The 16,132-nt window shown below is 48.6% G+C and overlaps 1 protein-coding gene across 1 annotated transcript; it reads right to left on the bottom strand.

Annotated features, from left to right (window-relative positions):
• Positions 1-354: 354 nt before the first annotated feature.
• LOC133110127 (uncharacterized) lies at positions 355-12,132 on the bottom strand. The gene is made up of 12 exons (XM_061220007.1): positions 11,350-12,132; positions 10,444-10,668; positions 9,820-9,978; positions 6,789-6,851; positions 5,946-6,253; positions 5,681-5,759; positions 5,287-5,469; positions 4,594-4,740; positions 3,564-3,734; positions 2,224-2,294; positions 656-1,637; positions 355-552 (listed from the first exon to the last, which is right to left on the bottom strand). The coding sequence occupies exons 1-12, from the start codon at positions 12,130-12,132 to the stop codon at positions 355-357; spliced, it is 3,369 nt and encodes a 1,122-aa protein (XP_061075991.1).
• Positions 12,133-16,132: the final 4,000 nt, after the last annotated feature.

Below are 16,132 nucleotides of genomic sequence, written 5' to 3'. Positions count from 1 at the left end.
TTAGACAGTGCATATCATTAATAAGAAAACTGTATACTAAGAATAATGATGGATTCTATACGTTCCAGAACACCGCCTGACTTTAGATTGTCATTCCAGAACTTCACACACGGTTTTTATTAGCCAGCATTCCAGAACTCTCTGCAGTTAGGCTCCGCGGGTCAACATTCCAGAATTCCTCAGACTGGGTTCTGAAGCCCGGGATTCCTGAACGGACGGGTTCTGCCATTCCGAATCTCCACAGATGGGTTTATGATTTCAGAATTCCAGTGCAACACGGGTCGGAATCCCGGGAGATGAATGACAGGGTCCTGTCAGAAGAGTCCGTCCCTGTGAATTCCACAACAGTGAAGCTCAGGGCTGCGGCACTGAGGACTGCTGTGATTGGCCCGGTGTTGCGTCACTCATCGGCTGGCTGTGCCTATCCCGGGAGGACTGGCAGCATTTCGGCGAGCGCAGCCGGCACTGGCCCGGGGCGTGGGGAATGCCGGAGCGAGACGGGCGGGCGAAGCAGGAGGCCAGGGAGCGAGAGGTGCAGTCGCAGGCAGGGTCCTGGAGCAGGGTAACAGAACATCAGTGGCATATAAACACACGTGCACTGCTACTGAAACACTAGGTGCCCGTGTCAGTGTGTGCATGTCACAGGGGGTCTCACCTCCAGGGCGGGGCCGCCCCCGCTCTTCTCCCCGCCCCCGCGGCCGGGCTCCTCCCTCAGGCTGTGCCGCAGGAAGCGCTTGTTGACGACGCTCGTGACGACGCTGTCACTTCCTGCGGGCACGGGCACGCGTGGGGCGGCCCTCTCCGGCTTCCCCCGCGCCCCGGCCCCGCCCCCGGCCCCGCCCCTGCCCTGCCCGCCCGCGGCAGGCAGCTGGCCCCGCCCGCACACGCTCCTGAAGAACTCCTGCACGATGCCGCACTTCTGCCCCGCCCCGGCCCGCGTGTCAGACCGGCCCCCGGCGCCCCTGCCGGCCCCCGGCCCGTCCCCGCTACGGGGCCCGCGCGCCCAGGCCGAGCCACTCTGCCCCCGCGCCGACCGCCACAGGGGGGCGCCGGCGAGGGCAGCCGAGGACGAGGAGGAGGAGACCGAGGAGGAGGAAGAGCAGAAGGAGGCGGAGGGCGTGGTCAGGGTGGAGGAGGAGGTGGAGAGGGGCTGGGAGGACGAGGAGACCCTGCGCTGCAGTTTTGGGGTGCGGGAGCGGGGTGGCCCCAGGGCCCTCTCCAGGGGGTCGGACAGGGGGCGACGAGGGGGGCGGGAGGAGGCGGGGTCCTCCGTCTGAAGAGCCACGCTGGCCACGCCCACAGCGCCGGCCCTGCCCGCCGTCTGGCAGGCGGCGTCAGCCCAGCGCCTTCCCAGCGTCCTCTCCTTCATGTCATCGCTCAGGTTGGCCTCCAGGGGGCAGCGCTGGGCTCGGCGCAGGGCCGGGGGGCTGAAGTAGAGCCGCAGGCCGGTCCTCTCAGGCGCCGTGTGGCTCCTCCTCACCCCGTCCACACCCGCCAAGCCGCCGGCGCTGAGGGGCTCGGCCCAGGTCCGGTACAGATCGGCCCTCTCCTGGTACCGCCCGCTCCTCAGGGGCCCGAACTGGCCCCTGGGCCCCACAGCCTGTCTCCTGTGCATGGAGGGGGACAGATGTTTAATCCTGAAGAGAGTCAGGAGGATTAAAGACATTAATACGCTGGAGCTGAGTCCGTGCGTCTTCGTGTTTGCCGGCTTGTGTTGCGTGCAAATGTCTGTGGGCTCTGTTCAGACTGCAGATGTTAGTGCTCAATTCTGATTGTCTTCCTCAGATCGGATTCTTTCTTGAATTCTCGGCTGACTGTTTATATTCATTTTGGATGCGACCCAACAGGACCTGCCAGTGAAACAGTATAACAAGATTGACCTGCACGAAGAGTGAAAATAACTTCTTAAAGGGGAATGCCATTCTGTGTCAGTCCTGTTTGAAAAATCCCAGTTTGATCATCTACACATGAGTCTCATGCAAGTCGCATGGCTACATATCCAATGTATTTCCACATAAAATTATAACTGAAAAAATGTCCTAAAAACATCCAAACTGAATATTTACCTTTAGCTGTAGTTTGAACGCAGCCTTACTGTGTGTGTGCATGCATGCACAGGTGCATGTGCAGGTGTGTGTGTGTGAATGTGTGTGTGGGTATGCAGATGTGTCCATATTGTGCGTGTGTGTTTATGTGTGTGCGTGCATGTGGGGTTAATCTTACCTGTGCAGGTCAGCTCCTTTTGCTTCTGGTCCTATGTCAGTGTCCATTTCTGATTTCTCACCCTGCAGAACCTGAGAAAGAGAAGTGGGGAAATGAACAGGAGAAATCCTTTATTAGAGCTTAGATTCATATCTCTGCAGCTGCACATAATACTGGCCTGTTTATTACTGTTTATCAGTGCAGTGCAAGGGTTAGAGAACTGGGTCTGCACCTCAAGGGTTGAGGGTTTGATTTCTAGTACCACTTCTGTATCATTGAGCGAGGCACTAACCCTAATTAATTAGTAAACTATCTGGCTATATAAATCGTTTGTACATAAAAAAGTCAGCTGCGTGAGCACGTCGACTAAATGCCTAATTGTATGCAATGTCATGTTTAGCCACCCAGATGAGGATCTAGCAACTAAAAGGGGACAAAAGTTGAATCTTTTACGGAGAAGTGTCACAGTCTGCACTCTGCATGAGTGTTTTTGGTGAAACTGTTGAGGCGAAACACAAAGGCCAAATACCAGCTGCCATTTCGGTCACTCTCACACATTGTGATGTCATGAGTCAGACGGCGCAATGGTAACTGGTGAATAATGGTGGTGAATGTGTGCTAGTGTCTGTGTCCCGACTCCAGCTCAGACTGGTCTTCTGTCTGGCTCTCTGTAAGCTCCAGGGGATTCGCCTAAATACGCCACCCCTCTGCCTCCACTGCCCCCAGATACATTTCTAAATTCCAGAAGAAAATGTCCCTTTTCTGGAAGAGAGTGTTAAACATATACCACGCACAAATGAACATACACCTTCACTCATATCATAAGCACTCCTGTGCTCCCTCTAAAATCACCGGAGAGAGCATGGGCAGCATTATTCCTTCTATGTGTAGTAAGGCTCACCTGTGCATAAGGTAAGACTAAGATGCAACTCAGTGTACATGGTAAGATTAAAGGTACAATTTAAGATGGTAAAAAGGTACAAAGGTAAGATTTTTGTGTTAAAACTTTGTTAGAAGACCATTCTTCCTATCATTGAAAAAGGCTCACTGACATTGAATCACCTGTTTAAGGTAAGGCTCACCTGTAAGATTCACCCCTGGTATAGAGTGAGGCTCAGCTGTGTGTAAGTTAGGACCCACCTGTAAGATTTGTATAGGCTCAGCTGTGTGTAAGTTAGGACCCACTTGTAAGATTTGTATAGGCTCAGCTGTGTGTAAGTTAGGACCCACCTGTAAGATTTGTATAGGCTCAGCTGTGTGTAAGTTAGGACCCACCTGTAAGATTTGTATAGGCTCAGCTGTGTGTAAGTTAGGACCCACCTGTAAGATTTATATAGGCTCAGCTGTGTGTTAGGACCCACCTGGTGGAGGAGAGGACTCAGGAGCGCAGTCCTCTCAGCCTCCCAGGCAGATTTGGCGCAGGAGAGTTTCTGGGCGAGGTCCCGGGACGCATGCCGTTCCGCCAGCATCTCTGCAGTCAGCTCCTGCAGAACACCCTTCAGCTCCAGCAGGGTACCCTCCGTACCCCGAACCTGTACACCAGAGCACACACACACACACACACACACACGCATGCATGCACATACACACACACACACACACACACATACACACACATACACACACACACACACACATACACACACATACACACACACACACACACCAGAGCAGACACACACACACACACACGCATGCATGCACACATACACACACCAGCGCAGACACACACACACAGACACAAGCACACCAGCGCAGACACATGCACAGACACGCATGCACGTACACACAGACACGCAAGCACACAGACACACACACATTCACACATACACAGAGACACACACACAGGCACACACGCACACGCACACACGCATACACACACACACGCACACACGCATTCACACACACACACACACACACACACACACACACGCACACACACACTGTCTGTAGTCAACTCTCCCATGTGAAAAAACAGTATACTAAGCACACTTGATATAAACATTCATTATACTGCAATCAAAATTAATCAAAAACATATCCTCCTCCATTCCAAACTCCACCTACACCCCCCCAGATGACAAAGCTCACACAAAACAAACAAAACAACTAGAAATCTTGCTCTGGCTAGCTATGGCGGTAACATTCTGTATACTTCACATGGGTTGTAATCTGCAGTATGATTCAACGAGAGCTTTTAAAGCTAGCCAAGGAAACTGTATGCATACATTTGTTCATACATTCACTTTTATGGGATAATCTTATTCAAATCACTAGGTGTAGAGCACTTATTTATCCTGTATTGATTTAATTCATTAGAACATGCATTGAATGTTATTGAATCGCTGGTTTCATACCCCCTGTGGAGAGCAGCGTATGCAGGGTTCGTACCTCCGTGTGCTTTTCCAGTGGGAGAGTATGTTTGTGATTATCCAGTGGGAGGGGATTCTCTCCAGCCGAGGGGGAACTACCGTCCCCCCGGTGGGCAGCATGGCCCTCTTCCTCCCTCAGCAGATGCAGGCCGTTCACACCGTTCACCTGAAACACCGCGCACTCCTTCTCATCTTTATCCGTTCACTTATTCAGTCTTTCATTTACCTGCTCATTCATTAATTCACTCACTCCAGCCATCCAAACTCACATTTATCCATCTATCCCAAGCATTTCAGGATCTACTCGGGCTGCCAGCCGCCAACAGATATGTTCATCTATCCACTGGGCGACATTGGCTCAGGAGGTAAGAGCAGTGCTTATAACAACTCAGTGGTTGGTGTGATTGTGATGTCAGTACCTTTAAGACCTCAGGGGTTTGTGTGACTGAGTGAATGACTGGGTCAGTGCCTATAAGAACTCAGGGGTTTGTGTGACTGGGTGAATGACTGGGTCAGTGCCTATAAGAGTTCAGGGGTTTGTGTGACTGAGTGAATGACTGGGTCAGTGCCTATAAGAGCTCAGTGGTTTGTGTGACTGAGTGAATGACTGGGTCAGTGCCTATAAGAGCTCAGGGGTTTGTGTGACTGAGTGAATGACTGGGTCAGTGCCTATAAGACCTCAGGGGTTTGTGTGACTGAGCGAGTGACTGACCTCCAGGAAGCCCCGCCCCCTCTGCTCCGGCTCCAGCCCGTTGCCATGGCGCCAGTGCTTGAGGAAGCAGCGCAGCTGCAGGGAGAGGAGCAGCAGGCCATCCTGCCTGGCCTGCTTGTGCTGCAGTCGGGTCTGCAGACCACGGTCCCATCTGGGCTGGTCCACCCAGCACCCCTTCTGATTCTGGAGCGGGGGCAGAATGCAGAACTTTATTTACACCAGCACACACAGCCTGTAACACACTCTCAGGTACCAAATCACATGCACACACGTTTTTTTTCAATATTGATTATTGATACTCAATGTGGGACTGTACCTATATAATTGCCACGACTCAGTATTTTAATTTACTGGACTAAGCGCAGTAACATGAGTGCGTGCAGAGTTCAGTTACCTTCAATCCTACAGAGTTGTCGCCGTCCAGGGCATCCACAGGTGAGGGGTTGTCATCCTGGACCGCAGCGTTAGCAGCCCTGCCAGGCAGGGTCCCAGGGTCTGCTCTGGGCTGCGGCCCCGCCCAGCCACGGCCCACCTCCCCGGTCAGCGCTGCGTTCTGTGGCTCCGCCTCCCCGGCTCTGGCTCTGCCGCCGGCCCCGCCCTGCAGGCCCTCCTCCTCCTCCTCCTCCTCCTCCTCTTCCTCCTCCTCCTCCTCCGGGGACTGCCTCTCCTCCACCTTGGCCCGCAGGCCGTGGTTCTCCGCCTCCAGCTCCACGACGCGGCGGCTGAGCAGGCCGGCCTCCTCCTCCACCAGCTGCAGGTGGAGCCGGAGCTCTGCCTCCCGCGCGCGGGCGTCCCGCCGGCCCCCGGCGGCCGGCCCCTCCTCCGCGCGGCCGTACAGCGAGCGGAAGCGCGCCAGCTCCTCCGCCGAGGCCTCGCTCTCCCGCGCCAGCTGCGCCAGCTTGCGGCACATCAGCGTCGACTCCTCCTTGGCGAAGTGCAGCTGGCACCGCAGGTCGCCGCTGTCCTCCTGTTCGGCGGGCAGAGAGCAGCACACGAGGGAGGTCAGAGCAGTCGGAGGGTTTGCCGGTTTGATTCCGCCCTGTGCGTGTCGAAGTGTCCCTGAGCAAGACACCTGACACCCCAAAATGCTCCTGACGAGCTGGTCGGTGCCTTGCATGGCAGCCAATCGCCGTCGGTGTGTGAGTGCGTGTGTGAATGGGTGAATGAGAAACATCAATTGTACAGCGCTTTGGATAAAGGCGCTATATAAATGCCAAGTTATCGTTGTGCCTGTAACATCACATTGTCCTGACATCACAGGTCTGTCTGGCCCTTCTCATCCAATACTCCAATATTTTCCACAGAAATGATTTTTCTAGAGACTTTATATAATTCTTCAAGTCTTCCAAAGACATGTTCTAGTAGTCCTGCAGTAGTATATTCATATACACTAAATACATAGACTAAATTAAATTAATATAAAACTTGGGACTAATTGGTGTCCATGAAACCAGCCCTATATGTGCAGGTGTTAGCGTTGATGTAAATTAAATTATTGTCACCTGAGGCAAGAGCTTCTTCTCTGATTTAAGCGAGGACCGGGATCCTTTTCTCTTCAGTGAATTCTGTTGTGCAAACAGGACAGTACATATCATATAAGATGCACAAAATCAAAGCTACACACCTTGTACTTCTAGAGGGCAACAGTGTGGAGTAGTGGTGGAGTAGTGTGGAGTAGTGGTCAGAACACAGGGCTTAGTGTGGAGAAGCCATCAGGGCCAGCCCTGGATGGGGCGGGTGTGGTCTGAGTATAATTAAAGGGGGTTCAGTTTCAGGAAACACACTTGTTCCACTGAATATGACAGGAATGTTGGGGGTGCACTGCTAAGGTTTGATCAGATGGAGAGCAGCAGTCAGACACTATAAATAGAGTCAGACATGTCTTGTGTGTGTGGGGGGTTGACATGGCCAGCCATGAGTGCAGCATTACATCAATCTGCATATACTATACACTCACTGAACATTTTATTCTTTTTGAACATTTATTACACCTACTTATTCATGTGATTATCTAATCAGCCAATTGTGTGGCAGCAGTGCAATGCATACAATCATGTAGATACTTGTCAGGAGCTTCAGTTAATGTTCACATCAACCATCAGAATGGGGGAGAAATGTGATCTAAGTGACTTTGACTGTGGAATGATTGTTGATGGCAGACAGGGCAGTTTGAGTATCTCAGAAACTGCTGGTCTCCCTGGATTTTCACACACACTAGTCTCTAGAGTTTGCAAAGAATGGTGCAAAAAACAAACAAAAACAAAAAAATCCAGTGAGCAGCAGTTCTGCAGACAGAAATGGCCAGACTCATCAAAGCTGACAGGAAGGTGACAGTAATGCAAATAACCACACATTATTACACACAATAGTAGTATGGAGAAGAGCATCTCTTAACACACAACAAGTCATAACTCAAAGTGGATAGGCTACAGCAGTAGAAGTCTAAAAAATAAGTTGAATAAATACCTAATAAAGTGCTCAGTGAGTGTATATATATCAAGGATAAGCAACTCATGGTCCTTAAGGACTGAGAACTGCTGGTTTTCCACCCTCCCTTTACCTGGGAGTCAGATGTGAAGACAGTCTGGCCAATCAGTAGCACTAATTACCCGGGAGAAAAGGGAAACCCGGGCTGGATTTGGATTTCAGCGCCTGAGTTGATGATCCCTGCTATATACACACAAAAACACACATGTATGCATAGACAGGAATCTTAAATGGAATCTAAACCCACCATAAATCAATGAGCAGATTCTGGATCCTTATCCTTAAGTTGTAGGTAGTAAAGGCTGAAAGTTTGAGGTGTGCTGGTAGCTTCATCTCTTTGTGAAACACTCAATGAGCTGTCTTGCATTGTTTATGCAGATAAAACTCTGCTGTGAGATTCAACTGCAAGACTTGACTGGGTAACGTCAAAATGTACTGTAATTCCTCCGGTCCCCTATCGTAGAGTTTCAGATAAACTCCCACACCCTGACAGGCTAACTAAGCAAAAGCAAAGAGTGATGTGCCTTTGTAGCAGAGAAACAGACTATTTCAGATGTATTTATGGATAATGGATGAAAAATTGCATCCATATAGCACCATTCAGCTCAACACCTCAAAGCACCATTACACTTGAGGTCACCAAATATGAAGGCCACTGCTGTTACCCTGACAACTCTCCCATGACAGCAGCAGCTGTTGCTGTGCATCCATACCATAGTAATTCACCTCAGTCAACTGAAGGGCAGGTCCTAACCCTGAGCTGACAGAAACCCATTGTGCAACTGGACTGGATCTCAGAATGAGCCGGGCGAGGAAGTCATGTGGTGACAGCAGGAGGTCGCTGGGCCGGAATGTGACATTTTGTGTGTTTACATTTAGACGTAATTTAAAGTCTTCATTCAGCCATTAAGACATCTACGTCTCTTGCTTTCTCTCCATCTCCCTTCTCTTTCATGTGAATTGAAATTCCGCCACAATGTAATTCTATTGGCATGATAAACATATCAATAGAATTGGTGTGATGGGTCAGGACTTGTCATTCTATGAACTGTTCAGATTCTCCTTTAGCGATTCTTTCTCAGTAAGCGTTTGACGTTCTCTCACACTCGAACGCCATGAGAACAGCAGCAATGCAATGGATACTTCATCGACACGCCTGCGTAGCTCCACCCTGCCCTGTGGCCAGCTGCTTGCCTAGCCCACAGCACACACACTCCTGGTCCAAAGCCACAGCCTAAAATAACCACCATAACCATATCCACCATAACCACCGTGTACGCCAAGTACAAAATAGATAGTAATAACAGGGACACTTGCATATGTTCCATAAACTGCCTTGACTTCTGCGCCAAATTCCTCCTACAATTTTCAGCACCCGCATACCACGATAGACCACTTCACAGCAGAATCTGACTGTTTAACTGTAAATCTTTCAAAGCTGAATGTGATCTGCCCCTAATCACAGCCAATCAGCTGGCATTCTGAGCCACAAGTTGACAAATCCACCCTAATTAAACCCAGTGACCCAGGTTCGCACTGACCCAGCCAAACCACCCTGGTTTAACCAAAATGGATCCATAGAGAAACCTAACAAAAATACCAAATCATAAATCCCCAGCCTAACTTAACCTAGCTACGCCCAACCTGCCCATGCCTGGCCCAAGACCCAACCAGGCCAGGTCTAGCATAATATACCCCACAGGGATATATATATATAGTTTACTCTTACTGGGGGTGATATTAGCTCAGGAGGTAAGAGCAGTCGTCTGGCAGTTGGAGGGTTGCCGGTTCGATCCCGCCCTGAGTGTGTCAAAGTGTACCCAAGACACCTAACCCCAAAATGCTCCTGACGAGCTGGTCGGATGCAGCAAATCGCCAGTGTGTGCTTTTGAATGGGTGAATGAGAAGCATCGATTGTGCAGCGCTTCGGATAAAGGCGCTATATAAATGCCAACCCTTTCCTCCGGCTCTGCCTGTCCCATCGCAGCTCAACCCTCTCCAGCCCCCCCCCCCCACCCACCCTGAGGCCCGGGCCCGGGGGGGTACCTCTCTGGTCCTGTCCCACTCGGCCTGCAGCACCTGCCGGGCCACCTCCAGCTCCTGCAGCCGCTCCCGCAGCCCCGTGTTCTCCTGCTCCAGCTCGGCCCGCCTCCTCTCCACGGCCTCCAGCTCCCCGTGCAGCCGGGCCGCCACGCCCTTCGCCACCTTGGTTGAGGCAGGAGGGGTCGAGGGGTCGTTATTATCCTAAAATTTCCCTCGGGATGAATCTTATCTATCTTATAGACTTCACCAACAGCGGATCTTCTTTTCGCTTCTCACTCGTTTTTTTCCCCCTTTCACACACATTACATTACATTAATGGCATTTTGGCAGACGCTGTTATCCCAGAGCGACGTACAGTTGATTAGACTAAGCAGGCGACAATCCTCCCCCGGAGCAATGCAGGGTTAAGGGCCTTGCTCAAGGACCCGCAAGGTCGGCGGTTCGATCCACCGATGTAGCCACAATAAGATCCACACAGTCACTGGGCCCTGGAGCAAAGCAGGGTTAAGGGCCTTGCTCAAAGGCCCAGCTGCTGTGTGGATCTTATTGTGGCTACACCGGCGGATCGAACCGCCGACCTTGCGACCTCCCAGTCCTGCACCTTGACCACCACGCCGCCCAGCGCACCTTGAGGTCCTGCTGGAGGGTGCAGACGAGGTCCTGGTCCAGGTGGCCGGTCCGGGCGGCCCGGAGGCCGCGGCGCTGGGCCTTGCTCAGGCGGTACTGCAGGATTCGGCAGCCCCTGGTGGCCTGGTCCAGCTGCTGCCTCAGCGCCCGCAGCTGGAGCGCGTCCTCCTCCAGGAACGCGTCCCGCATCTCCAGCACCTCCGCCTGCGCCTCCTCCAGCTCGTCCTGCGGCCACAGCGCGGAGACAACGTCTGAGTCCCCCTCTTCGTCAGCATATCATATTCACTTTATTTTATATGATATATTTATATATCTTTATTTATACATCCTGCGGCCACAGCGTGGAGACGTCTCTATCCCTCTTCATCATCATATACACTTTATTTCATATGATATATATTAAAACAGAGACACAAAGTGCTTTACACATAAATTAAAAAAATTATAATGTGATTAAAATATAAAAAGAAGGACATAGAAAGAAAAGGGCAAAGGAATAAATAATGACAGAATGAATGAAAAGCAAACTAAGAGCAGCATAAAACAAAAAGAAAATAAATAAACAAATATATTTGTCCAAGACTAAAGGAATGCCATCTGATAAAGGTACATTTTCAGTGATTAAAAGAAGACACAGAGTTTGCAGCCTGATTTCCTCCATTACGTTATGTTTATGAATGGTTTACATATGATTCATAAAGCCTTTATAAGCAACACTTTGTTTAAAGTGTGACCGACATTTATTTGTCTTTTAAAGTTTTTTTCAAGACATATAGTTGGGGCATTAAGAAGCCAGTCTATCTAATATCCATTATTCCCTATACGTATAGGGCCTGTAGGACCGTTTTCACCGACACAGCTTATGTTTATCCTGGACTAAACTGAGTTTTGTACGGAGACACTTACTTTTAGATAATCGTTTTCTGATCTGAGCTCCTCGATTTCCCTGACGAATTGCTCTTGCATGCCGTGGATTAACTCCTCTTGTAGGTCGGAGAGGGCGAAGGACGCTCTGAAGCTCAGACGGCTATCAGATGAGGCGGAGGATCGCTCATCACTCGGAGAGAGACTCTCCTGTCCAGTCTCTCGTCCCGGCGAGACAGTAACGTCCTTGCCCACAGACATATTAACCTGCTGGTCACCTGTCCCGTCTCTATCAGGGACAGGTGGCCCGTCGACACACACCTCTTGGCTTCTCCTATTTGCCCCCGCGCCGCGACCGCGAGATTCCGTGTTACTGCTTGTGTCGGGAAACTTATCGATAAGTTCGGGGCTGCTGTCGGAGGGCGAAATCTTGTCCGGGACGCAATCAGACTCCTTAGTCAGCTCGTCAGAGGCATTGGTCCGCTCGGACAGCTTCCTCGGGCCAGACAATTTACGGCGAGGCATCTGGGAGCCAGCGACCGGCACCAAGGCTTTCCCGGACTGCTTCCCGTTATCTGGTTTCAAGTCTCTCCCGTTCCACTGGGTCCGCGGGGGCAGCCGGCTGCAATCGCCGGGTTTATTCGATGCGCTGGAGCTCGCCTTGATCTTCGCCAGGGACGCTGCAAATGAGTTTTTGAGCTTCGCCGGGGTTGTTGATCGTTGTGCATGCCTCTGGTCGCTCGCCTGCTGCTGTTGTACTGTCAGTTGGTGCGGAGACTGGGGTGGCTTTCGCAGAGTGACACCGTCCTCGTGCTCGCAGTTCATTGTTGTTCTCTCTCTCGTGTCTTTGGATTTTGATTAAGCGAACTTGTGAAGTGGCGTCAACCCCTGTCTTCCACTGTACACAAACATATTTGGCTATATTTTACAAGGACTAAATAAATCCCACATAAAAAGACAAGTAAACTAATCTTCGCCAACTTCGTTAAAACGAATTAGCTTCAGATTACCTCTGTGGCATGTCTAATAGCCTGTATGACCACTGAAACGGCATCGGAAAAACAGACGAGCGCAACATCCTGAGTTAGGGTAAGGACTACATTATTTTCTCAGGCTTGCAGGTTACGTTATGTCCAGCGCCACAGACAGCGGACAGTGTCAAACCGTCAGTTTCCACTGTCCAGGGTTTGTATCCCCGCCCCCAATCAAGATGGTTTACTTGTGGTAATCTCCGCTAACCGATTGGTGTCTGGAAACTTCCCTCTGATTTACGCGATCTACTGATATTGAAAGAAAGAAAACACAATAAACGACTTTTTTCCCAGTTGTGAAGTTATTTTCAAGTAGACCCATTGGGTCTTACAAAGCTGAATGATTTAGATATGATTATGTGGCCAACTGTTGGAAGGAAGAGGTGGAAAATCCAGGTTCAGACAGCAAGTTCTCGCCTGAATTTTGTGTATGTTTAGCCTATAGCCTACGGTATATACAGTGGGCTCCAAAACTATTGGCACCCCTGACTGACAATAGCTGCAAAAAAAAAAACTTTCAAAAAACGCAAAATGTGAAAATGACTGTAATTTATTTATGTTTCAAAAGAACCAGCCGTTTAACAGTTTATTTTGGTTAACATATTGTTTGACCCTCTGTTTTCTTCTTATTTCTCAGTTTCATCATTGCTTCCTTGACTGTCATTGGCACAACTGTGATGAATGATGTTTGCTTTGAACTGTGTTCTATCCGCCGCCCAGTGGTCACAGAGCAAAATGCAATGGTGTTTTTGAATTATCGAATTATTGAATTATTAGTCACCAAAACCACACATGGACGTTGAAAAACAATACACCCCGTACTGTATTTCATTATAAATGTTTTTGACAAAACACGCAATGAAATACAATGCGATATGCGTTTTGTTTTTAATCATGGTGTGATAAATGTGCATAATTATGTAAAAGCTATAGCATGTGTTACATTTTTCTGTTGCTGTAGCAATTACATTTCATTAAGTAATTGAAAATCTTCCATATGCCCTGCTTCAGAAATTTCTGCACAACTATGCAAGATTTTTTTTAAGCCTTGCTGTGTTTAGCCTTGATTGTGTTTACAATGAAAAATAAGTCTCCACCTCTATTCTCAACCCACTGACCAGTGACCACTAGCAAGAAGACATTAAACAATCCCTCATTAGACGTTAAATTATCTAATTGAAAACAACAACAGATCTTCATACTTCAGAAATTGCTATTGAGGTTGGAAAGAAAACCAGCATATAGGTTATATGTAACCAAGGAGAGCGCTGGTGGGAATTCAGTGTACATTCGCCGGTGAAGATAGACCTTCAATCATGAATAATAATAATAATAAGAAGAAGAAGAATTCCTTGTATTTATATAGCGCTTTTCTCACCAGCCAGCAACTCAAAGCACTTTAAAGTGATGAGGGTAAAATGTACAGCACCCACCTGGGTGACGCAACGGCAGCCATTTTGCACCAGAATGCTCACCACACATCAGCTGGAGAGGGTGAGAACATTTTTTTGTGGTTTAATGTCTAGTCCGAAAAACAGCACAGTGTCCCCATTACTGTGCTGGGGCATTGGGATTTATTTGTCCAGAGGGAAAACTGCCGGCTAGTGGCCCACTGTCACCACTTCCAGCAGCAACTTAGTTTTCCCCCGATGTCTCCCATCCAAGTACTAACATGCCAAGTAGGCATTTGTTTGAATCTGAGCAGATAAGATGTTTCTTTACACTTCAGAATTAATTTGGCTGCTGTTATCAGCTGCTAAGTACAAAAAGTGTTGTCACTTCTGTGGTGGGAATTTTAGTTATTCCTGTAAGAAAACACTCCAATCTTTACTATGCATAGGGTCCAAGTTACATGCAAAAACAAGGACAGAGGTTTCTCTCCTTGTCTGGATATATGTATGCGCCCCCTTTGATTAAACATTCCCAATGATCAGTATTCAAAGACAATTCCCCACTCTTCTCCTTACTACAGATTGTTTATTCATATCTCTCCCCTTCAAGGTACTGTTTATGCAGATATATGTTCTCAAAACATTCCAGCATGATGTATACGCAGGGGCCTGCGCATTCCCTGCGTGTCTGAGAAGTCTATCTTATCTTGTTTTAACTCCCTATGGTAACTCCATGGTAACCTCCGTGGTGAGGTCTTATGTTTTTGGTTCTGCAGGCTCACAGGCTCCCAAGACAAGATAATATAGAACACACAGTTTATGGCCGTAGCCTTGGAGGCCCACAGTACAGAAAGGGAGAGACATCTCAACTCACACAGTTACAGAAAATAATATTCATTAGCACAAAGCAAGTTATGATACTTTAATAATTATGTATGATCTGGATCACTCCAGGATAAGCAATTAATAATAGGATAAGCAATTCATAATAAAATAATCACATAAATGTATAATTTCAACAACATTTCCCTTCTCTTTTTAATTGATTATCCGCTAACATGCCACATTTTCGGCATGTGCTTCATTCACAGGAAAATATTTTACTGTTGAAACAGGTCATTTAATTCTATCACATCATGGGATGGTTTCTTCAACGTGTCAGACGGAGCGGTCACTTCATTGACGTCCTGTAACATAAGCATCTGATATTGTAGGTTAGTACTAAACATTTTTGATATCAATCCTTTAATTAAGCTGCGGAAGAGCAGTACTGTGAATCCTGCTACTATGAGGGTCAGTACAGATGTTATGGCCGCTTTCCACCCCCCCAGAAATGAGCCACTGCCACCAGGAGTTATCATATACATAGTCATTTTTTTGTGCATCCAACAGATCTTCACTACATCGTTAGCCACCTCATTTCAGACAGGTGCACATCCGCAGTGTCGCCAATATAAAAAATAATAAAAAAAGCAAAACAACACAACCCGGGGTGATCTTTTGGGGCTAGGGCATCATCCTACTCTTACACTACTGTTAGATGCAACCAATAGTCCCAAAAGCCACTCCTTCGATCCTGAACCAAAGTGTCAAAAACCTCTCCAATTCACTTTTATGTTCTCTTTACTGATGGATGAGGAAAAAAGGCACCCTGGTCCGCACAGACTAAACAGTGTTTATGCTATGTATTCTTCTCCGTCTCGGTCCAACACATCCAGTTCTTCCTCTCTCACTGGAACCAGCTCCCAGGCGTCAGGTAACTGGAACTCCTCCCACAGCTCTGACATAATGTGGTGAGTCCAATGGTATAGTAACTTTGATCTATTAACCCCTTTCATCCCTTCTAGGAAGGCGTTCGCAGTGTACACCACACTAGCGAGCGGAACACCTTCCTTACCTTATTTTTCTTTTAAATGAATTCGAAAACCCAAACCAGCACAATACCTGACTCCTATAATCACGGAGTCTACCGTGTGCTTTACCAGCGTGGTGACAGAGCGAACAGTGACACCAAAGCCATGATGGCGTCTGAGGCTGCCATAGGGACGGCATATATCAAATCTAACAGTGGCTGCACAATCTGTGCATAGTCAGGAATCCAGCTCCGGAAGAAATTTACAGTACCCAAAAGTGACATCATGTCCTTTTTAGTTCTAGGTTTCGGCATCTGGGCTATTGCCAGTTGTCGCTCAGGCAATATAGTCTTTCCCGTTTTTGAAACGTTATGGCCCAAATATCGAACCGTTTCCTGCCACAGTTGCAATTTGCTTTTGTTTACCTTGTGAGGCTAAAAATTTCAAACATGCAAAAGTATCTATTTTACATTGTTCCACCGTACGCGAGCAAGTTAATATGTCATCGACATATATTATAATTTGGCTCCCTTGAGGGGGAGTAAATTTC

The sequence above is a fragment of the Conger conger genome, chromosome 14, assembly GCF_963514075.1.
Source record: "Conger conger chromosome 14, fConCon1.1, whole genome shotgun sequence".
NCBI lineage: Eukaryota > Metazoa > Chordata > Actinopteri > Anguilliformes > Congridae > Conger > Conger conger.
The sequence above is the reverse complement of the archived record's forward strand: the minus strand, read 5'-3'. Positions and strand labels throughout refer to the sequence as shown.

What these genes read in the sequence shown, in the direction of transcription:
- LOC133110127 (XM_061220007.1), bottom strand. Translation starts at nt 12,132, where the DNA reads ATGAACTGCGAGCACGAGGACGGTGTCACTCTGCGAAAGCCACCCCAG. An exon ending in ACAACTCTGTAGGATTGAAG is followed by an intron (nt 5,470 to 5,680) that starts GTAACTGAACTC and finishes CCCCCGCTCCAG; the next exon opens with AATCAGAAGGGGTGCTGGGT. An exon ending in GGGGCGGCCCCGCCCTGGAG is followed by an intron (nt 553 to 655) that starts GTGAGACCCCCT and finishes ACCCTGCTCCAG; the next exon opens with GACCCTGCCTGCGACTGCAC.